The sequence below is a fragment of the Corvus hawaiiensis genome, chromosome 14 (assembly GCF_020740725.1).
Source record: "Corvus hawaiiensis isolate bCorHaw1 chromosome 14, bCorHaw1.pri.cur, whole genome shotgun sequence".
Lineage (NCBI taxonomy): Eukaryota > Metazoa > Chordata > Aves > Passeriformes > Corvidae > Corvus > Corvus hawaiiensis.
The window spans coordinates 11,762,034-11,785,292 of NC_063226.1; the positions used below are offsets into that span (position 1 = coordinate 11,762,034).

Sequence of the window (23,259 nt, forward strand, 5' to 3'; positions counted from 1 at the left end):
AAGTTCCTTTCAGAGCACAACTGCTGATTGCATTTCCTATGATAAATCTATTCCCCTTCCCTATCTTGAATTCATGTGCTGCTAGAAACCCTCCCTTTATATAATGACTTTTCTCTTTAAGTGTCTGCTATGTAACTATGTAAATACTGGTGGCGTATCTCTGATAGAGAGATTGTCACTGCATTGCTACTGGTAACCAGTGGTTATGTCACTTTCCCTCGCTTGAATAGGCTTTGACTCATAGTGGTTTTCAGGACAATGGTTATAAAATAACACATTGAGGGGTTGCTGAGACTATAGTTTTACAATAGAGACAACTATTTCTTCTTTTTTCTTAAGGGTTTGTTCTTTTATAGCATGAGATTTTTCTTGCATGGAAGTTTGGAAAACAAGAAGTCTATGTTAGCAAGCTGGAGCCTGGAGGGAAAACTCCACACTCCTGAGCACAAATGCTCATTCTTTCTAACTCTTCTGAAGCATACTTAACTGAAATTTTAAGTGCTTCTGTTGTCCCACCTTTCTTTGGATTACTTGCTGGCAGGCTGTGCCGTACTTTGGATTGTAGTCTGATTTAAGTGATGGCAGAAAGAAGTACTGAAACCAGTGGTTATTCCATTATTTTTCTAATTAAAGGGTTTGCTTGAGAACAACAGTTAGATGTTAAACTTTTTCTTTCTTTTTTTTAGAGATTCAAGAACCCTAGAGACAAGGGCCAAATTTTTGGCAGATGCAAAATGTCTTCGCATCACAGGAATCAAAAACAATTGAATGGTCTGGTGGCTGGCTTCTGTTTCCAGGTACATATCTGATTTTCTGTATAAGCATAATGTTGCCTACACTTGGACACATAAACATCACAAAATTAGCCCTCATTATTAATTCAAAGTATGTATCATTCAAGGTTAAAATCCAGATTTTAAGCAGTTTTAAACTAATTTTTCACTTTAAATCTAAGTTAATCTGAATTTTCTCAAGTATCCTCCATAAACAAGGTCTTGAAAAACTCAGGTTGCCTCTCCTTTCTTTCATGTTTTCTCCTGTCCATTCAAACTCCACAGACAGGGCTTGTCCCTTAATAACTGCTTAGCTCACCTAGTCTAAGCTGGGGAGTCCAGACACTTCTGTAAGTAAGAAAATGGAAATTAATTCCTTCATCCCCTCTCTTGAGCTTCATGGGGAGGCTGATTATATCAGTAGTAGGATATCATCAGAAATTTCAAATTCTGCAGTGGATTTTAAGACACTGTGAAAAGTGCTCTATATTTTTAGAATGTAAGTGTGTGTATACATAACGCGGACGTTTCTGGTGGCAGTAAATATGCATAAAGCTGCAAACAAAAAGCATTACACAACTTATTTTAGAAGAACAGCTTCTTCTTTGTAGTAGCACAGGTGATTTTCTCCCTAGACTACATTTAGCACAGACAGTTACACAACTAGTGCAACTCTCACATCTAACAAGAATTGGTGGGAACGTGCAGATTGAAACGGTCAACAGAGCTGTTCTTAAGTAAAACAAAGATACATCAGAAGGCATATGCTTTTCATCTAGAATCTGGCACGAACAGGTAGAGCTGTGCAACATGCCACACTGCAAAACTAAATAAACACAACATTCAGCTTCTAGTGTTTTCCTTAGTTGTTCTAAAACGAAGACTACCTGACATTAAAATAGCTTCACTACTATGTAGATCACCTTAAAGAGAATGATTAACTGTGTAGCTACAAAGCTTCATTATTCCAGTTCTAGCAGGAAATGGCATTCTCGGTTTTCAAAATCACTTCGAGCCGATATTTCTTTCGCATTATCGGAGGTACCAAAACACCGAACCCTAGAGCGAATTCCGTGTATCACCGAGACGCCGGTGCAGACCAGCGGGTCAAACCGAACTCCGAGCACGGTGTGCTCGGTGGGCAGCTCTCCGCAGCCCAGCGCCTCGGTTCTCCGCACGGCTCAAACCCCCCCACCCTGGGGGAAGCGCCGCTGGGACGGGGTATGTGAGGGGGTGGAGGAGCCGAGCCGGGGCCAGAACGGAGCAGCCCCTCTCGGCGCGGGCCAGGCCGACGCGTTACAAAACCGCCTGGTTTTGTAACAACCTGCGGGCGCTGCCCAATGAGCGCCGCCGCCGCCGTCACGTGCCCGTCTTTATATAAGCGGCGGCGGCGGCGCGGGGCGCTCCCGGCGCGGGGCGGTAGCACCACCATGGGCCGGCGGGGCCGCGCCGCGCCCGCGCGCCCCGGCGTCCCGCGCTGCCCGCCGCGCTAGAGCCGCCGCCATGGGCTCGCACCTGCCGCCGCGCCCCGAGCCCCAGCTGGTGCTGCAGCTGGCGGCCGGGGCTCTCCAGGCGCAGAACTTGGAGGCACCGGGCGGCGGCCTGGGGCCCGAGTGGCAGGTGCTGCTCGGACGGGCGGACGCTCTGGCCTTCGGCGGGCGCCTGCACGAGGCACTACCGCTGTACCAGCTGGCGTCCCGCCACCAGCAGCTGCGTGCCGAGCAGCTGGAGAAGCTGGTGGAGTGCCTGGCGCAGAGTGTCCGGATCAAAGAGGGGCTGCCCGCCGCCGGGCAGCCCGCGGCACCCCGCGAGTGGGACGTCTTCAGGTGCCGCAAATGCCAGGGCTTCCTCTTCGAGCCCGTTTCCTTGCCTTGCGGACACACGTTCTGCAAAAAGTGCCTGGAAAGGGACCGGGCGCCCGAGTCCCGCTGCGTCCTGTGCAAGGAGGAGGGCGGCACGGCGGCCGGGCAACTCCTGCGGGTCAATGTCATCCTCAGTAACCTGCTGACCAAGTGGTTCCCCTGCCAAGTGAAGGCTTCGCAGCTCCGGCACGAAGGGAATCTCCTCTACAAGGAGAAGAAGCTCCAAGCCGCCCTGCAGAAGTACAACGAAGCGGTCAGCCTAGGTAAGGGCTTCTCCTGCCTGGTGCTAGTCCCCGGCTCCGCCCCGGGGGAGATAACTTTCCACGGGCCGGGGCTCGCTGGCGGCCTCTCCGGCGCCCCTCGTCCCGCCGAGCCCTGGGCTGTGCCGGAAGTACCCCGGTGTCCCGGGAGTGTGCCTGAGCCGCGCTCCTGCTCGCCGCCGGCTCCCCCGGCCGGGTCCTGGGGTGGGTGTCGGGACAGCCCCGGAGTGGAGCCCCAGGGAGGGGTCGCGGCTCTTCAGCCCGTGGCGAAACTGGGTCAGGAGAGCAGCGGTTGCATAAGCCCGAGCCTGCGGTCCGGCTGGGCTCCCCCCGGCCGGCGCCGTTGTGTAACTGGCGGAGCCGGGAGGGAGCGGAGCGCCGCGCCCTGGGCATCCCGCCGCGCCCTGGGAAGGGCTCTGGGCGCGGGGGATCCCCGCCGACCACCCCCGTGCGCGGAGGAGCCGCTCGCAGCCGAGCGCAAAGGCAGCGGCGGGGATGCGTGTCCGGGCATCGGGTTTGTCCCACACCCCCGGCCGGCCCGGCCCGGCTCTCCCGCCCCATCGCTGGGGAGCGCCTGCGGGGCTGTGCAGGGAGAACTTTTGATGCGGTCCTTCTCATGCAGTTTGAGGAAAAGTGACTCACTTATTACTTGCACGTTGCAAGTAATGGGTAGAAGTTAAATGCAAGGTATTATAGGGAAGCATTTCACTTAAATGAAAGTGTTCCCAAGAAAAGTGCCCAGCATTCCCCCCCAGCACACGCCGTGTCTCGATGATAGTGTGTGTAACTCGGTGATCGGTGTAGCGCTACCTGATTATTCATGCTGTCCCTTCTTTTCCTGTGTTTTAAGCTCTGGCATGAAAAGATCCTTATTTCTCACTTAAAAACTTTCATGCTACAAATTTTGAACTTTTTAAACTCCTCCCTACAGTATGACTGCATTCCTCCTGCTGTCTTAAATGTCTCCACCAACCCTCTGATCCCCAATCAGTGCTGGTAATTTATTGTGTGAGCGTCTCAGCATTTATTTGTGCAATGTTCTCTGCAGTTATATAACATATAGCTGGCATTTTGTCTGGAGTTGTCCGAAGAGGTTTCCAGATTTAATTTAGTACATAGTTATTTAAAAACTGGATATTTTGTGGGTTTGTGCAACTTGGAAGCACCAACATGTGTTTAAAAAACGTAAAAATTAAGGACTAAAGCTTATGTAACTAATTTCTTTTTACTTAATCAACCCCTTTTTCTATTTCCTACAGCTCCAAATGACCACTTACTATATAGCAATCGGTCCCAGATTAACTCTACTTTGAAAGCTTGTGAAGATGCATTGCACGATGCAGAAACAGCATGCAGGCTCCAGCCATACTGGTTGAAAGTAAGTGCTGACTCCAGCTGTACTTTTTTAAGGCCTTGATACTGCCCTGATAGGAAACTGTTAGAATGATCAGACAGTGGAATCTGAGGGAGGCTTTAAGCCCTGTAATTTCTTGAACTCCCACAATTACAGACATTTAACCATGATATTCTTTAGCTTCCTGAGGTGAAGGAAGAGAGTGCTAGTCCTGGAGAGTAAGCTAAGGCTATTATCTTTGACTTGGATGAATATCAATTTTGTGAACTCTCGAAAAATTGAATGCTGTGCTTATATCATTCTGTAAGAACAAAATGACTATTTTAGAAGGTGCATGTAGGGGAAATGGATGTTTCCAAGATCAGTTGGGCTTAGGTGCTGTGAGAATCATACTTGCATGAGTTGGAGAATATCCTGTTTATGCTTGTAGTTTTCAGAACTGTTAGGTTTAGAAACCCAGACACTGGTGGTGTCTAGCTGTAAGACATGGTTATAGTGATTTTTCCTGTCTAACTTTTCTTTCTTCAGAAAGATCTTTTGTACTTTCACTGTGGTTTTATTGCATATTCTCTTGACAAAAGCTGCAGCTGTGGATGTGTTTCCTTGCAGGGTCACTTAAGGAAAGGACAAGCATTAGCTAATCTGGGGAAAACAGAAGAAGCTTTAAGGGAGTTTCTATTCTGCCTTGCTCTAGATACTGGGAACAAGATGGCCAAGTCTGAGGCCCAAAAGGTGAGTTTCCCTAAATCATCTGGAACTGCATAATTGTTTTTAGTGGCCTTTTATAAAGGAGGATAAGTTTTTTTTTCTTCTCTCTCATCACTGCAGAGAGCTGGATGGTAATATAAATCCAGACTGTTGTTTACATTTGAGTTGTGTATTGCTGATCTGAAGATAGAAAGATAGCAAGAAAATATACTCAGCTGCCACTCAGTGGAAACAGTTACAGCATTAGCATCAGCAAATTTGAAGGAAAACTGAATTGTTAATAATTGCCACCCACAGACTATTGTGATTCTCAAATTTCTAATCTGATTCCTAGCCTGGTAATCTATTACCAGTGATGGAGTGCACAAGAGGGGGAATTGCTACTGAATGATGTTTCAGGCCGTTGACTGGCAGAACACAACACGCAGCACTCATCAAACTCCACTTGGGAGCAGCAGCTTTCTTCCTACTGCCAGTTGTGCTGCCCAAGTGTCAGTGTGTGCAGGAGGTGTGAAAGAGGAAGCAGTCGACAAAGGAAGAGCAGTTTTAAAATAGTTTCTTAGGGTTGCTAATAATTAATGCTAAATAAGCAAAAAAAAAGAATCTGCAATGAGGCTTTTTTCAGTAGCAGCCTACAATGTGTGTGAATTCTTACATGGCTTTTGTGAATATGGCTGTTTTGCCCACCCCTCAAATCTCTGATATCCTGTAGATCAGTATTTGGACGTTTGACCTTTTTGTTGTTGTTGTTGTCATAGCTAAAAGGCTCAGTGTTGCAGTGATTACTTATGACAATAAAAATATAATAGTTTTATTTTCCTTTATGGCAGTGTATTTATGCCATTCTCAATCACTGGTGGGATGGGAAAGTTGGGGTTTCCATGTGCTGTAGCAGACGAGGCTTTCTAAAGGCACAGTAGAATTCTTACAGTAAAACTCTATTCATGAAGGTAACGCAGTATAACCTGAATGGTTGTAGTGAAATCAAATTTCTATCTCATTTATATATGGTTGAGATTTCAGCCTCCTTTGAGGACTTTTTGTCACTGATATTTAAGGGTTTTGTTTGCTTTTTTCCCCCCAATGGGTTCCATGCAGTCTTTCATTGTCATTGTGTCATGATTTGTGCTCATAGTCATGCTGGGAGACTTTCTGTGCACTAGAGCAAAAAGACCAGAAGCAAACAAATATGTTTCTAAATTCTGACTCCAGATAGCTGTTTCCAAGACATTTAATTTCTGAGCAGTGAGGTTCTGAGAAAAACTAGACTTCTTATAACTGAAAGAATCACTCGTGCACTCATCAGACACAGAGTTGATCCATGATGCAATATTTTACTGGGTCATTTCCAAGGCTGTTTGCATAACAATGACATACTTTGTTGTACCAAATTCTTTGGGTGCAGTTGTGATGTTCTGCTTGTATTAACTGTCTGCCTGTGTTAGTTTGGACATAGTGTGATCCTGTGAAATCCTTTTTGGCTTTAAATAGAAATCTCAGCTATCATGTGGCTTCCTCAGGCATCAGCAGGATCACCTCAGCAGTATGTTGAAATTAGTTTTTGAAGTGTGAATCTTCTATTCAGCTCTGTTTCTTTCCTTAAATAATCATCTGGTAAGCTATGCCATACAAGGGGCTTCAAGCTGCTACTTGAAACAGATTCACTTATTTTCTTATAGCAAATGAAAAAATAGCATTTTTCTACTGCCTACCTTTTTTGTATTCTCACATAAGTGAATTAAAAATAGCTACAGTTTACAATATCAGACACATTTACCCAACTGATCTTGGATTAAGCCTGTGAGATGAGTGCTTTCTGTACTAGTAAACTCCAGTGAAAGCTGATGTGCAGCAAAAAAACCCAAAAACATTTAAGAAAGATGTTAATAATTTCTAGCGAGCCCTGAACTGCAGGACAAAGAGGACAAAGGCATGTGTGTGTCACATCACAGAGAGTGGTTAATAACTCTGTGGGCTTTTTTAACTCTGAAAATGTTTCTTGCTGTCTGTTTGGCCTGTATTGCATTAGCTCTTGCACTTTTTGTTCCTACCCTAGTTTAAAGGGCTCTTTAAATGGTTTTAACAAAATCATGGATGCTTCTTTCAGCTATTCCCTTACTTGCTTTTTCGTTTAGAGGTTGCAAGGAAGGAACTAAGCAGTGAAGTGTTCTGTTTTATATCACAGCTTCTACTTAGTTTGTTTTCACTCATCCCGGGAAATGCTCAGGAACACTTACCCGATATCCTGCAGCTGTTGTCACATCACTCTAGATTAAAGGGGAATCTCCTAAATTCAGTGGGATCTGGAGGCACCAGCCATAACCTACAAAGGTTGCTCAAGGTAAAGATCAAGTCTGATGTGTGGTTCTTAATTTGTTGTGTGTTTTGTGTTCATATTGGGAAGCCTTCTCTCCTTTTTGCCTCTGGGAGATAGGAGGACACATTTTCTCAAATTTTTACTGAGTTTCAGAACATACAAAACAGTGTTGACTTACCAAAGTCTCCTTATTTGACTTTCTTTCTTTAATAGAAGTCCTCTGTTCTAATAAATTTTATGTCAGAATTGAGTGGGTTCTACTCCTGTAATTGTCTTTAGGTCTTTCAGGTAGTTGGTAGTGGAAAAGGGCTTCTGTAGATTGGATTTAGATGCCCTCAAAAGCTGTGAAATGCTAAAATCTAGAGCTTCAACTCAAGCTATAACTGGTGATGCCAGTAACAAAGTCATCCCATACTCAGTCGGTACAATATTTAGAAGTTATTGTAGAGCTATGTAAGATATATTAGCTACTTCATAACTTTGGTTTTGCAGCTGTAGTTTTGTAAATGGCTGTAGAGGTTTACATTGATAGGTTTGTAGGGATCACTTCTGCTTCACTGAAACCTGAACTTTGGGATGGGGTTTGCATATATTTGCATATATTGTATATTTAGGAGAAAACTTGGCTAGTCCTTACAAACAAAAGTGGTAGTTTTGAGCAGCCTTGTTGAGACTGAAAGGAAACAATCAGTGACATTGCCCTCTGGAAAGGCTGTTAGGATATTCTGACAAGAAACCCTTTAGCATGACTCTTTCATAAAGCCATTCGAGGGACAGTTCACTCATCTTTCTGCATGTTATACGTCACCACAGCTCCTGATCACAATCCACAGTGTCTGTTTTCAGGTCCATCCAGGGAGTTGATGTTACAAAGCTGACAGGTGATGTCCTGCACAGTGGCTGCTCACAGGATGTCCTTTGGCCATAATGGGATAAACCCTGAGTGGTTTGTCCTCTGAGAAAGGAATCTGCCTTGCAAGAGGAAGCTCTGGGCATTTTCTCTCTTATAAATTTTGTGTGTTTTTACTGCTTCCTTAAAATAAACTGACATTGTTTTTGTTGTTCTATTGGTTGATACCATCATCATGATATAAACAATATGCATTTTTCCCATAGCTTCAGTGATAACAATATATTTAATGTGAGATCTCGCCACATTTCTGTCTGAATCCAGTTTCATGATCTTCAAGCTTTAAAGCCACACGAAAGGGCTGAAAGTACTCAATGGTGGGGAGGGGAAATCAGGTTTGTTTGTTGCTTGCTTTTTGGGGTTTGGGTTTTTTTAATTAGGATTAGCAATTCTCAGACTCTTGCTTCTTGACCTACAAAGTCCTTCCTGGTGATCCATAATATTAAATATTTGTGACAGGTTGAGTTTTTTCCTTACCAAGTTGTTGGAAGATTGGTCTAATGTCGGTCCTCTCTTCTCACAGGTCAATGTGGAAGAGAAAAAGGGTTTTTCCATTCAAGAGGAACCAAATGTAACAACTTCTGGTAGTTTAAGGAAATCTATACAAATTACAGAGAGCAAAAAGGACTGTTTGGAGGAGGAGAACAAATTCACCTCCATGCCAGAGTCTACTTTTCTCATCTCTGAGAAATGCAGCCTCCTGAAAAGGAAGTGCTGCTCTGAGGAGATGCGAAATGCTGAGGTGCCCTGCAAACTGATGAAGAAAGGTATGTTTAATTATACACAGGACAGGTTCCATGGCATGCAATCCATGGAAACTTTTCTTTTGTAAGATTCAGACAAAGAGGGACCAAATTACACTTTGCCTTTTATATTTTCTCTTTTGCCTAATCATGCCTAAGGCATGCATGATGTGGAATCTTTCCTGTGTGTAGGGAGAAAAAAGTCTAAAAAGGGGCAAAGAAGGTTGGGTCATGTGCTTTTCTCAGCAGAGCTCGAATCTTTTAAAGAACATCAATGTTTCATATGGTCTTACCACTTTCTATAACAATTTAAAAAGCTTAAAAGCACAAACTCTATTTGTTCTTCATATCTGGCCTTGTTTTCATGCTGTGGGAGATATTTACAATGGTATGAGAGAAGAATTTGTCTCACTTTAGACTTTCAGCAGTAACAAAAAGTGTTTTGACGTTGTTTGCTAATGCAAGGCCAAATTGAACCCTCTGTAAGTGGGTATAGTGTGACCAAAATTAAGGGGAGATGTGCTGATTTGTGCCAAGGCTGAATTTGAAGCTTTGCATAGAAATTACTCTAATGATGCTTCATGGTTCAGTAAGTTGCAAGTATATAGGAGACACATTTAAACATCATATGCTGGTGTAAATACATGAGTAGCATTGTGCTTGCATAGTTCTGTTCAATTACATTATCATTTTTTTTTCTTGTTGATAGACACAGTTGATACTAAGGGAAATAGTACTGGACAACATATTCCATTTGAAGTTGTGGATCCATCAGATTTGGACTGCTCCCTGTGTATGAGGTGTGTTCTTTTCTCACAGATATCTATAGCTTTCCAGCTGTATCTTCTTCCCTTTAATGACCTAGAGATTTTCTAGCTTACTTGGTACTTATTTTTGCCTGTGACATGAAATTAGCTTTTACTGTGACTGTTACTCCAGTGATGCATTTCTAGACCTTTAGCTCTGAGCACTGTTGATGAATGGGGACTCTTTAATCTTCTCTGGGCTAGCAATTGCTTTGGAAAGGGCACACAAAGTCACATGCAGGTTAAGCAAGTTAGCGAAGGTGTCTGAAAGATTTACGCTCATCACTGGCACCCACCTAGCCACTGACACAGTGCACAAACCCACAGTTTGTCATCTGGGAATTTGTAGAGCTATTTGTCACAAAAAGCACAAAATACCTAGAGACCACATCGAATGAATATTCTGAGTTTACATGTGAAGTACTCTGTTGCTGCTATTGCAACAGGAGGATCTTGCGAGTAAACAAGAGCATGTTTTAATTCTCTTGCTTAAGAGATTTGTTCCTCACTTTACTGAGGCAGTCACTCCATTTGCTTGACGATTTCTTCTTCCAGTTAAACAACAGTTATTCTTGGGAGCAGCAATGACTTAGTAAAACAAGTAGGAGCTGTCAACTGCATCTGTTTTACTACTTGTTTTCTACAAAACATTTTAAGTTTGGCAAATATATTATGTGGGGGTTTTTACTGACTTAGAAATATTGGGAAGGTGTGCACTCACTGCAGTGAGTGTTGCTTAGGTTGCTTATTTTTTTTTAATTACCCAGATTTATCTATAATGCATGCTGGGGTTAGTTTTGCACAATATTTTTTAGTTCTTAAATAGTAGATATTCTCTTTAGGGATTTACTTTTGAAGGTCTGTGTTTTGAGAAATCTGGATTTTGTTGTTTCTATGCAGAAGAGGGGGCTTCAATTTGTTTCAGACAAACTGAAAGCTTTGAGGACCAACTGCTGTATTGTATGATTTGCTTCTGCTTGGAACAAATCAGATCTGCCCCCTCTCCCTGTCTACAGCTGAAATATGTTCCAAAAGTTTATGCAGCTGTCAAAACACTCCATAGTGCAAAGAGCAAAACTTTCCTCTAACAGAAAGCCACACAATTAATCTTAGTGGTTTAGTGATTCTGCTTGTTTATCATCATGTCCACAAAGCATTTTTCAGATGTTTTAAATAAAATTAATTAGTCCTACTTTCTCATCCTCTATGTTAAATCAGAAAGAACTAGACTACAATACATTTGTAAAGGAATTAGCCCAAGGATTACTGATTCCCTTACAGTATAGAGGATGGTATAGGTGCTGCACTTGTAATTGCAGTCACAAATCCAGGACTTGCCTTCAGAAAGATGTTAGCTTTGTAACATCACTGCACAAGGAAGGCTTGTGCTCAGGAAAGCTCTCATAAGATCTTTCTTGTTATTTATGCAGACTGATTGTAATTATTTCCTGCCATGTGCTTCAGAAGTGTTTTGGGGATTTGGTTCCTGAGATACTTTGGGCTAATTACCTAGTAACCTAGTGACCTGTTCACAATTAACTGCAGGAGCTGTTATTAACCTTTTTGTCTGATGAAGTGGCCAAAATGTTATTGATCTACCTTTGCTCCAGCAGCAAGCAGAAAATACAAGGTAGTCAAAGCAACTTATTGGTGAGCAAAGAAGCAGCACTGTTCTGCTGCCATTTAGTTTCTGCTGTTTACAGTAGCTCAAAATAATGTCATGAGAAATCTTGATGTGTAGTGTTTCTTTCTGCAAATCATGGAGCTTGTCCAGGTCCTCTTAGAGTTGTTAGGAAAAGCAGCTACTGGCTTTTGTAAGAGCTAGGGCAGACTCACGAATCTTAACAGGAGTATTTTGTCTTTATGCTACATTTCAGACGAAGTCAGTCCCTACTAAATTATTACATATGCAATGCAGTACTTACTGGAACATGGGGTAGAATTCAGTGTTTTGCATAGTTTAAGTGAGGTTTCTGTTTGTGAAACAATTAACAAGTGTTTTGAGTTACACTGTCAAGTTGCAGTAAGATAGGTGTGGCATTTCAGATACTATTTCATATGTTCCATTGCTTAAATGTCAATGTTTTTGGTAACTAATGACATTTAATAAGCTCTCTACAGCAGTCTTGTTAAAAGCCAATTACAATCTTAAATACACTCATCTTGTTAAAGATGCTAATAAACATGGGTTTATGTATTGTAATTTCCACATGTTTAACAGAGCATAGTGTACTGTTTTGATAAACTAATACTTTAAAGAAAAATTATTAATTCACTTAAATTATAATGAGACTAATATTAAAGACCTTAAAATGCTTAGACAATATGTTGTAAAATACAGTATGTTCCAGACAATTTAGTTTCTAGTTTTGAATTATTTCTATTTTTTAAAAAACTTCTATATTACTTACATCTCCTTAAGGTCCTTATTGACAAGGAATCATGACTTTGCAATATCACATAATCCTAATAAGGAAAAAAATCTTTACATGAAAATAAGTGTCATAGAGGTATTTGGAATGGGTAAAGAAACAGGTACCATGATACTTTGAAGACCTGGCCTTATATATTTAAATATTCTTCCAGAGGAAGCATGAGCTTCCTGTCTCTCATTTTCCAGAAAAGCAGTCACTTGAAGGTTAAAAACTCTATTTCCCACCCCCACCCCCCCCCCCCCCAAAAAAAAAAAAAGAGGAATGCCTATTAGAGCTGGCAATAATAGAATCATAAAATTTTTTAGGTTGGAAAGACCTCCAGGATCTTTGAGCTCCACTATTTATTCCAGAGCTGCCAAGTCCCTGTTTATTGCAGTTACTGATGTGGGCTATTACTGCAAATAGGTATTTTGTGCTTAGCTCTACACATACAAGTAATCATAACATTTCCACAGTAATAGTTGTGCAGGCATTGCTCAATTTCATTAGTGAAGTCAGATGGTCCAACTTCTAGTTCTCTTTATTGCTCACACAGAGGAAAATTAAATACTGGCTTGTTGGAAGTTCGTGACAATGTTGTCCCTCACATTCACTGAAGTCAAAGTTCATGGGCTGCCTTTCATGTTGGGTGGCAATAAAAAAAGTCTGTAAACTGAGTAAATACAAAAGTTGGTTGAAGAAATTAAAAGCAAGAAGCAACTTTATCCCTGCAGTAGTCAGTAGTTAAGTTAGTGAATGAATTCAGCTATTTTTGGTAGCAACTTTTTTCTTTTACTTTAGTACACGATATTGTTGTCTTTTTTCTCTTGGATTTTCCAATCCAGGCTCTTCTATGAACCTGTCACTACACCTTGTGGACATACCTTCTGTCTCAAATGTCTGGAGAGATGCCTGGATCACAACCCAAAATGTCCCCTGTGCAAGGAAGGGCTCTCAGAGGTAATCCTTGGATTTTTTCAGCATCAGTTCAAATGCAAGTGATAGGAATGACTTCACTTGCAGACAGCCTTGATATTTCCCAACACAAAAGAAATATTGCATAACTTGGGAAGAATGTGACTTTTAAAATGCTCTTGTGAGTGGCCAAGCATGACTAGTCTCTGTTCAAACCTTAGGACCAGGCCTGTACTTAAAAAATCTGTAGGTGATTTTTACTTTCCAAATTTCCTAAGTAAATGTCTGTAACACAGGGAATAGTTAAAAAACTGACTCTTCGCTGGCAAGTTTAACAGATGATAGAATCACAGAAATCAGTAAATGGGGGTAACGGATGACTCCCTTTTCACAGGGACCATACACTGTGATGTGCTGGATGTTCTCTCTAACTGCTTGTGTGTGTTCTTACTGCAGTGCTTGGCTATGAGGAAATACTGTAAAACAGTGCTAATGGAGGAGCTAATAGCCAGATATCTTCCAGAAGAACTCACTGAAAGGAGGAAGATTTATGAAGAGGAAATAGCAGAGCTTTCCAAGTATGTAATCCATTTATGTAAAATCCCATCTCTAATTCTGCTGCTGTTGGCTGTGAATGGCTCTGGCTGCTGTGGAACACGAGCTGAGATGCTGATGGTGCTTCTTTCTCTGTATCGTGTGATATCGGAGAGCAGGGTCCAGGTGAAACCGTGCTTGAGGGAGCATAAAACTGGACACTGTGCTAAACAATAAAGAGAAGTAGAAGAAATCCAGAAGGTTGCTTTATAAACAAAGTAAAAAGCCATGTGCCTGCTTTCAGTGGACCTCTATGAAAGGCACAGTGTGAGACAATAGGTAGAAGTAGTCTGACAGGATGGGGTTTGGAATATACTGGATAGGGAAGAAACGGGATTAAGGGAAATAAATAAAAGCAATACTAGAGATACAATAATGCTTTTACTAGCAAATCAAGAAATCTTAATGAAAAATTTGTCTGCTATTAAGTAGTATATAATTTTCTAGAGTATTTAGTCAGTTAAAGGGAAAATAATTTTAGGTTTTACTTACTTCATTAAGAATTTTATTCTAAAGATGTTATAATTTCTATTTAAAGATGTCATAATTAAAAAAAATATGTTACTACGTGTTTTATACCTAGTCAGTTGTGTGGTAAAACATCATATCTGATTTTTCCTTTCTTTCTTTCTTACAGCCTAAATAAGAATGTTCCCATATTTGTGTGTACAATGGCTTATCCTACAGTCCCATGTCCTTTGCACATCTTTGAGCCGTGTTATCGGCTGATGATCCGGAGGTGCATGGAGACTGGCACCAAACAGTTTGGGATGTGCATCAGTGACCCTGTCAAGGGGTGAGTGAAAAGCTCGGACCATGTGAGGTATCCACTTAGTCTCGAGCCAGTGGAGAGGTGCAGAAAGGTCCATGGCTGTAATATCTGTGGTAGTTTTCCAGTAGAGAAAGTTTCTTCCTCATCATGCATGTTAAAGACGTTGAGGAGACTGAAGTTTTTCTCTTGGGCACTTAGGTTCTGACTAATATGCCGGTCTGTTCTCTCAAAACACTCATAGCTGAACGTGTGTAATATGTGATTGAGCTGCAGACCTCCTGTAACACATGAAAAGAAAGTGTATTTTTCTGCTGCTTTCCAATCTACTGAATGTTTTGGCACAAGAAATCGAAATGGCAGTAAGGTGTGTTCTTGGGCTTAATTCCTTTAAACTATGGGATCTCTTTATATTGTCACTGTTCTGAATATAGTGGAGACTGCAGACGTATAACAGGACCTTCATAAGGACTGGCTGAGCATTTACATTGAACCATTTACAGTTAGTATTAGGTAATTTGACTTCAATGTGTGACTCTCTGTTTAGCTTTCTTCCCTTCTTTTTATGCTATAAACCTACTGGGTATGTATACACTGTGAAAAGTACAATTTGCAGAAAATACCCACCTGCAAAGTAAAATCTGCTGAAATTGTGCAAAAACATTTTTCTTCATAGATTTCCATGTCCTTCCATAATGCTAGTATTCTGAATTGCACTTGTCCTTCTGTACAAATTGACTTGACCATATTAGGATTATGGAGAAAGTCTGCTTCTGAGCTGTATAACTTTCAATTTCATAAGATGTTCCCTGTATTCCAAAACATCCAGTTAGCATTAATCAGATTAGACAGTCTGGATCTTCCTGATAGTTTTGCAAACAATTGTGGTATAATTTGAACTACAGCAGGTCAGTGCTATGAACAATAGAAATGAGCTGACATTGGTAAATACCTTTGTGGTAGGGACTGGCTGTATGGCAGCTCTGTGGAACTCAGGGTGGAGAGAATAAGACTTGTTTACTTGCTTTTGTTCTGATTTCAATAGGTTTGCAGATTATGGCTGCATTCTGGAGATAAGAAATGTTGAATTCTTTGCTGATGGTCGCTCTGTTGTAGACAGCATTGGCAAGAGGAGATTTAAGGTGATCCAGCACAGCCAGCGGGATGGATATAATACAGCAGATATTGAGTACATTGAGGATCAAAAGGTAAATTTAGAAATATTTCATTTAAACCGTATTACATGTGAAATTCTAAGCATGTATGTTTTTATGTTTTTCTTTCTTTGTAGAAGTTTCTAATAAACCAAATTTGTGGTATTTAATAACTGCTCATGGTTAAGGTGGGAAACATAAGAGTTAGCACATGCATGCACACACACTGCCGATGTACTGAAGAGTGTTTCCTAGAGGTATTTATCAGAGGACAAGATTAAGTGAATCCAGGATGAGATCTTGCTGCTCTTCTGGACAGAATAACTGCAATTTATAAGAGGGTGGAGGGGGAACCTGACACCATTTTTATGGAAGCCAGTTAGAAAATCTCCATTCAGGTAAGAAGCAGCAGGATTGGGTGCACCATAACCTTCAAAATTGCTTGTGTTAATTCTTAAGAGCTTTTGGTGTGCAAAGGGAAGATAAAATGTCTACTCTGAGGCTCTACTGATTTTTCTTTTTTTAAAAAAGCTTTGCATCATCTTTTTTCCGTTTTCACATGATGTTTGTGTAAAGGTTTTTTGATACAACAATCCAGAAAGTGCTAATTCTACAAATAGGTTTTTTTGGTTTAGAATACAGGTAAAGTAAAGAATTTGGGTAGGGAAGGGGCATCAGAAGGGGAAACACCAAATGAGCTCTCAGTATTTATCCCAGAACTTTTCTGGCATGCTTTTTTTTTCCTTTTCCTTTCACCTACCCACTCCAGAAAATCCTAAAAATGCTATGCCTTCCCCAGCATGCAGACTGAACTAACAGTAACCTTCCCCCTCTCATTCCAGGTGCAAGGACAAGAGTATGTTGCATTACTTGTTCTCCATGACTCTGTCTATGATCAGGCTTATATGTGGTTTAACTCCCTCAAGCAAGCACTCAAAAGTCGAATTCTCAGTCATTTTGGTCCAATGCCAGCTAAGGATCCTGACCCACAGGTATCCAGAATCAGTGGCTTATGTAACTTTTAGAGACAGAAATAGCAGGGATATCCGATAAGCTGGCAGGCATTGTGTTCTAAGATGAAAATATGAATACTCTGCATTTACCCCACATAAACTGAGCCTCTAAATTCTGTTGCCACACACCTGTGGTAGCACAGTTGCAAAGAAAAAGCTCATATTTAATGTTGATAACTTTCTGAGACTATTTATCTCACTGCATTAATCTCAGGATACTGAACTGCCTTTTTGCCTGCTCTACTTCCCCAATTAAATGACTGAGAAGTAAATAGGCAACTGGAAACTTGTTACTTTTGTTAAAGGACTGCAAATGGTGGGGTCCTAAAATAACAGAATATAACAACAAGAGCTAAATAGTGTCATAAAGTATGGAGAAGGAAGGCAGGAATCCTAAAGAGCTGGGTCAGTAATAACATATGGGAAAAATAGATTTAAAAAAATGCAGAAGGCCCAGCCTATATGTTGTTGTTACTAATAGAAATGCCTTTTACATCCTATTTTTAGGAAAGGTGCCACTTGTTTGTAATCTGTTTCAGGCCAACCTGTAATCACAAGCCATTAGGCTGGCAATGAAATTATCTACTTGCTACATTGCTATCAAAAACTGTGTTCTCAGAGTTAAATCCTCAAGAATAGGACCTTACTAGCTGTATGAATCCTGACTTCTAATTTTTTTTTTTCCCCACTGACTGCAGGCTAACCCCAATGGGCCAGCCTGGTGCTGGTGGGTCCTGGCTGTCCTTCCACTTGAGAACAGAGCTCAGCTCCCATTCCTTGCCATGAAATCCCTCAAAGACCGCTTGAATGGCATCAGACGTGTCCTTACATTCATGTCTCGTACAAGATCACGGTGATGGTGAGGAGCAGAGCTGGGAAGTCTCCCACAGTCCTTGACTGCAGACTGTCTCTTGTAACTTCATCTAACTGCAATAATGTCTTACAGATTTGAGTGTCAGGATGTTTCAAGCCTGAATTTCAAAGAGAATGAGTTATAAAGAGCAGGGGATGTTTATGGATACTTCAATAGTTTCCATTTGGAACTGAGACGAGTATTCAATCACTGCACTGCTAAATTAGTAACAAATGTGATAGAACAAAAAGTGATCTTGTTTGCCATAAACCTTTTAAAAATCTTAAGGTTTTTTTTAATTTATTTTATTTTTATTTTTTAGTGGAAAAGATAAACTGTGCAGTTTAATGTGAAGCAGAAACAATAAGGTTAATGCATTATTTCAGTGAACTGCAAAGTCTTTTATTCAAATGGTTCAGGTTTTATATAGCATTGTGTAAAATAATGTTCACAACTTCTGTTTGATAATTTATTTTTGCACTATGATTGTTTTGTTTCAAAGTGTATATTATTTATGTGTTCATTCACTAAAGGAAAGTGAGCTGCTCTATTTATAGTGTTTTTACCCTGTATTTATGACTGGGGGCAAAAATTATGATTCTAGCAGTGCACAAGCAACTGCTTTGTTAATTTTTCAGTTATTTGTGTTCAAATACTTCAAATATTTTTCTACTTATCCCCAGTTCTACCGTAGCTTAAGAACCCCCTCAAAGCATCCTGCCTTGAAGTCTTTGAATACACAGATTGTCTGAGTTAATTCAAGCAGAGCTGTTGAAGGTTGATCCTATGCTTGTGGCGAGGTTCCTGATACAACCAGTCAAGCATCTGCTTAAGCATAAGTGTTTAAGTGCTTGCGTAAATTCAAGTACTGGTGGTTGATGTCAGTGGGAATTGACCATAGTGGTGACAGAAGGATCTATCCTCTAATATTTCACCGAACAGAGTAACTTGAAGTTGAATTTATATCTGAACTCCTTCTTTCAAAAATGGACAATGGCTACAAACAACTGTGAAGAAAGAGCTGCAGTATATGAAAATTGGCTTATCCTAGAGAAAACTGGAAGTACTGGTGTCATTTCATTGTAGGTTAATATATAGATTTCTTTTTTTTCCATCAACTCTTGTTGCTGTTAAGATGAGTTTTATTTCTTTTAATTGTTTGGTGGGATTTGGCTTTGGAGTGTGTGTTTATGGGAGGGGGAGGGGGGAGTTATTTTGAACTGTAGGACTCAGAGGGCAGTTTGTGTCACATAAGAAGGAATATGTTGTAATAAATGCTATTTATTTCACCCCAATCTTCAGGTTTCTGTTAGCTTCAAATCTCTACCCAGCCATTACTTTTCTCTTAAGAGATTGGGTAGCATTGCTAATAATAGTTATCTCCCAAGGAAAGCAAGTGAATTTTAGCATGATTACTTCTAGCCATAAAGCAGGTAAAAATAGGGCAGAAATGAGAACAGGAAGTATCTTGGGTTTGATTTTCTTTTTTTTTTTTAAATCAACAGTTCATACAGTTGTTTTGCTGCTTTTATTGCTTACAGTGTACCACTTTCTGGGACTGCTCTTACCTTCATCTGATTATGACTTTCACTGGTTTCAATGTGAGCAAAACTGGGCCTTTTATTCTAAGCTACTCTTTTCCTTTTCAGTGGCAAAAACTAGAATGAAGTGAGACTGTTATGGAATGATATAAATTTATTTGGTTTTTTTACCCAGGATAGCGCTCTGCCATTTCATGCCTCTATGAAAAAAAATGTGGTAGAATTTAATATAATTTTTGTGTGCTTTTCCATTAGCTCATCAGAATATTTATTAGTTAAAAGTAATTTCCATACTGTTATGTTTCCAGAAAGCTACCTTTGTTCCCATTTTGTTAAATTCTCTAGAACTTTTTTATAAGGGTACCAAAGAAACAAGTGGAAGACAAACATGCTTCACCCTTGTGGTGCTCATGGAATCTGTATCCTGTTTGCATTGAGCTACTTTAGAAATGTTATGACTTCCTTCCATACTGCTGGATTGCTGCACTTCCTCCATGGGTGGTACTTGGCATGCTGTAAACAATGTATAAAAACACCTACATGTTCTGAACAGTACCAAGTGATGGTGGCTGACACCTGCTATGGCATTTTGTCTTTGTAAGTCAACAACAAAGCAATTTCTACTTGTGTGGAAGTGAAGCTGCATTAAATGCAATTCTTCCACAAGCCATTATGCACTATTGCAGAGCATAAGGGTCTCATATTGCTCCCACAGGAAAAAAAGCTTCCACTTTTGTTACTCTTATCTGTGAGAAAAGGACCTTAAATATCTTATTTAAACTTTTTTCTCACTGATGTCATTATTTTTTTACCCTGCATGCTGTGTCTTCTACATACTCATTTTATTTTATTGTTTTAGAAACTGTCATGGAAAAAATCCTTGATTTTTAAAATGAATATTGTCTTTTCTGCCTTGAATATTAGCCTTGAGTAAAGCTGCCAGAATTTCCTAAGCAGAGACTCGTGTACATGCCCTGCATTGAGAATGCCCAGTGCATTTGTTGCAACCTGGAAACACCGGACCCTACTGCATGTAATGCACACAGGTGATCTGCATATGCACAACAAATCAAAATTCCATCTGTACATGTACAATAGCATTCTCTCTGGGGCTGCTCTATGGCCACACACATCCTAGACTAATGGCTAAAGTCTACAAATTCCATCAGAAATGAAAAACAATACTGAGAAAGATACTTGCTAGAGAACACAAACCTGTCAAGGAAAAACTGGAGAAGGAATACCCTTAGCCGTCATTATATTGAGATGGTAAAGTTTCAGTAATGATGTTTAAAACCACAAAAATCTAGGTATGCCACAGTATCACTGATTTTTTTCAGTTGCATAAATAAGTACAAGGATGTAAATGCAACATTTATCACAGGCATGAATAAACAGTTGAACCAATTTAAAAATACCTTCAGTTTAATTATAGAAACAGCATTGAACAAATAAAATGCTAATGGGGGGAGGGAGTATTTTATTTAGGCTGCTCACATTTTTCTAGACACCAAAGCCAGTTTGATAACCAGTCTTGCTCATCTGCTAAAAACAAAAAAGACGAACAAACCAAATCATGACTCAAACTTGCATTTCCTGTGTGGTCAGAAGTATTGATTAATTGCTGTGGGGGTGTAAGTAATGCATAGGCTGCTTACACAGTAGTTCAGTAGTTTTAATAATGAAATGATAAAATGGTGTGATAGGCCTTTAAGCTAAGTCTTAAGTGACATTCTGGTGTTAGTTGTAGAAGTTCCTCTTGCTTTTTTTCTGTAATTACTTTAAGTGCTGATATCTTCCATTATATTGTAGCAATAAGAGATACCAGCTGTCAGACTGAATGGCTGATGTGTTGCTCAGCCCGTCCTTCTGCCCTGTATGACTACTTACTGACAGAACACCTCAACCATGGATTTACTAATCCAAAGATTGCTTTAGTCTAAAAAAAAAAAAAGAAAGCACGTGGATTTGGATGTAGCAGGTCTGTCTTAATCTGTGCTGTAGAGAAAGAGCTTCATAGAGTTTGAGTTCTGTTTTAGATGGTCTTTTCATATAATCATAGAATCCCGGGATGGAAGGAACCTCAAGGATCAGCTGGTCCAAATTTTCTTGGCAAAAGCATGGTCTAGACAAGATGGTCCAGCAGGCTATCCAGCCAAATCTTACAAGTGTCCAATGTTGGGAAATCCAGCACTTCCCTGGGAAGATTATTCCAATGGCTGATTGTTCTCATTGTGAGAAATTTTCTTTTTTGATGATTTCTACTTGGTGCTGAAGTTTTACTGGTGTTTAAATCAATGACAGACAGGAGTTGTATTTAAATGCAATGTTTAGAAATGGAGAACATGTTCACAAACACTTATTTAAAGAAGAAAGTGAAAATTAACTATAGGGTTTTTGTGCATAAAACCCCTGTGGACTATGCACTTAGGGTAGTGCTCCCCGTTTCCCCCAAGTCCTACATCAGATGAACACAGTCCCTTTTTTCAACCCCTGCTTAGTTCTCATTTAATTCACAACTGAACCTGTAACTAGTACAGCACATAGTTTAGGAGCTGGGGTTTATTCCAAAGCCCAGTAAACCACTGAAAGTCTTATGGCTATAGAAAAATGGTAGTTTGAGCAAAGTCACTCTCTTAAAACACTTTGCTAAATAAATATTGTCTGAAAGAAGAAAGAAACTAATCTGCTCAGATAGGATTAAAATGGTGGATAATAAAAACCTGAAGTATTACATTGACTTACTCATCCAGGTATCATGTGAAGTGCTTACTAATGTTGGATTTTCATAAGGTCTAAAGTAACCCTCACATAGAAGTGCCTGTATTCTGTTATTGCCATTCTTGAGCTTTTTAATAGTCATAGCCATATATTTTATAAATATAAAACATATGCACCTTTTAATCTTTACATTCAATTTGCAGAACAAAGGTTTACAGAGCAGAAGTGTAGCAAAAACAATGTAATAGCTTCTATAATTCCCTGAGGAGGAACGGGAGAAGTACAAAAATGAGGAGCAAAAGACTATCTGTGTAAGATGTCTTAATTTGGAACCATATACTTGTCCAATTTAATTCCATCAAGCTATGTGGTTACAAGAGTGCCAGAAATATATCTATCAAGCCATTTTAAATAAAAAGTTTTGTGGACTTGTATATTCCATTTGTTTGTAAAACATCCTTTTGTGCACTGTAATGAACTTGAAATGAAAAGTTATACTCTCATATCACTGGACAGAGTACTGTTCAGCTACCTCTATATAAGTTTGAAGTAATTGTTTTTTTCTGGATTTGTTTGCATTGTCACATAAAATATATTTTAAAAAATCATAGTCCAAAGAACCTGTATGTGTTTGTAGATGTACTTATAACTATGTTGTACCAACAAAGTCTGTGTGGAGAGTTGTTTCCTAATTAAAATTTTTGTGTTCTTTACTCTTTGGCTTGCATAACAACTACAAAGGTGAACAAATATTACATGGGAGCTGTTTTTTGTAGGTGTTTTAGATAAAGGAACAAAGAACAACTCCTAGATCCTGCAGTTACACAACAACACTTGAAGTGAAGAAGCCAAACCATAGGAATTAAGTTGTTCAAACCTCAGATGCTGTAAAAGAGGACAATATGTGCTGCTGCTTTTTTTGGATTTTTTGGGTTTGGTTTTATTTCCCCTCCTCTCTTCCTTTGTTGCTGTGATAAAGTAAGAATAATGGGAGCTGAAGAAGGCCTGGCTTACTGCACTACTCTGCACTTCTCTGGGCTTTGGTTCCTCTGATGCATTACTGTTTGCTTTACAGATTGCTGTGATTTAAACCTATGACCAGGGTACTTTTCATTTACAGTCTCACACAAGAATGCATCCCAGCCACATTTAAACTGTGTCTGTGTGGGAATGAAAGGACTGTTTTCAGTGATGACCATTTAAGAAGTTCCATAGGGCTATCAAACTCAACTTCACAGAGAAAGCTAGATAATACCTTTATTCATAAACCTCATATTAAGAGTTTACAAAAAATATGAAGATTTGAAAAATGTTTGCAAGTTACATATGTATGGGCTGCTTCTTTTGCCTTGTCACTTAAGCAAGATGTAGCATGCTTGTGACTTGCTGCCTAAGCCCCAGCCACTGCTGGGGTAACAGGTTGCCTTCCTGGCCTCTTAGGTAAGCTTGTTCAGGCTCTGCATTTACTTCAGAATCCAGGGCACAGGCTAAGGCCTATGGTGAGCCTACAACTCATGTCAAGGCCTGTGTTATATGTAACAAAATACATTTG

General features: G+C 40.2%; 1 protein-coding gene across 3 annotated transcripts; it reads left to right on the forward strand.

Moving 5' to 3' along the window:
* The first annotated feature begins 2,261 nt into the window (after positions 1-2,261).
* Positions 2,262-22,420, forward strand: LONRF3 (LON peptidase N-terminal domain and ring finger 3). 3 transcript variants are annotated; one of them, XR_007206784.1, is made up of 12 exons: positions 2,262-2,898; positions 4,155-4,273; positions 4,859-4,981; positions 7,143-7,298; positions 8,708-8,951; positions 9,637-9,727; positions 12,993-13,107; positions 13,519-13,640; positions 14,294-14,452; positions 15,471-15,633; positions 15,717-15,977; positions 16,422-16,500. XR_007206784.1 is itself a non-coding variant. In XM_048318872.1 (12 exons), exons 1-12 carry the CDS (start codon positions 2,277-2,279, stop codon positions 17,447-17,449), a joined length of 2,223 nt encoding a protein of 740 aa, XP_048174829.1. In that variant the 5' UTR covers positions 2,262-2,276; the 3' UTR covers positions 17,450-22,420. The 3 variants fall into 3 exon arrangements, 2 of the variants coding, with proteins under 2 accessions (XP_048174829.1, XP_048174830.1); XM_048318872.1 differs by lacking the exon at positions 15,717-15,977 and adding an exon at positions 17,291-22,420 and having other exon boundaries at positions 16,422-16,571; XM_048318873.1 differs by lacking the exons at positions 7,143-7,298; positions 15,717-15,977 and adding an exon at positions 17,291-22,420 and having other exon boundaries at positions 16,422-16,571.
* The last annotated feature ends 839 nt before the right edge of the window (positions 22,421-23,259 follow it).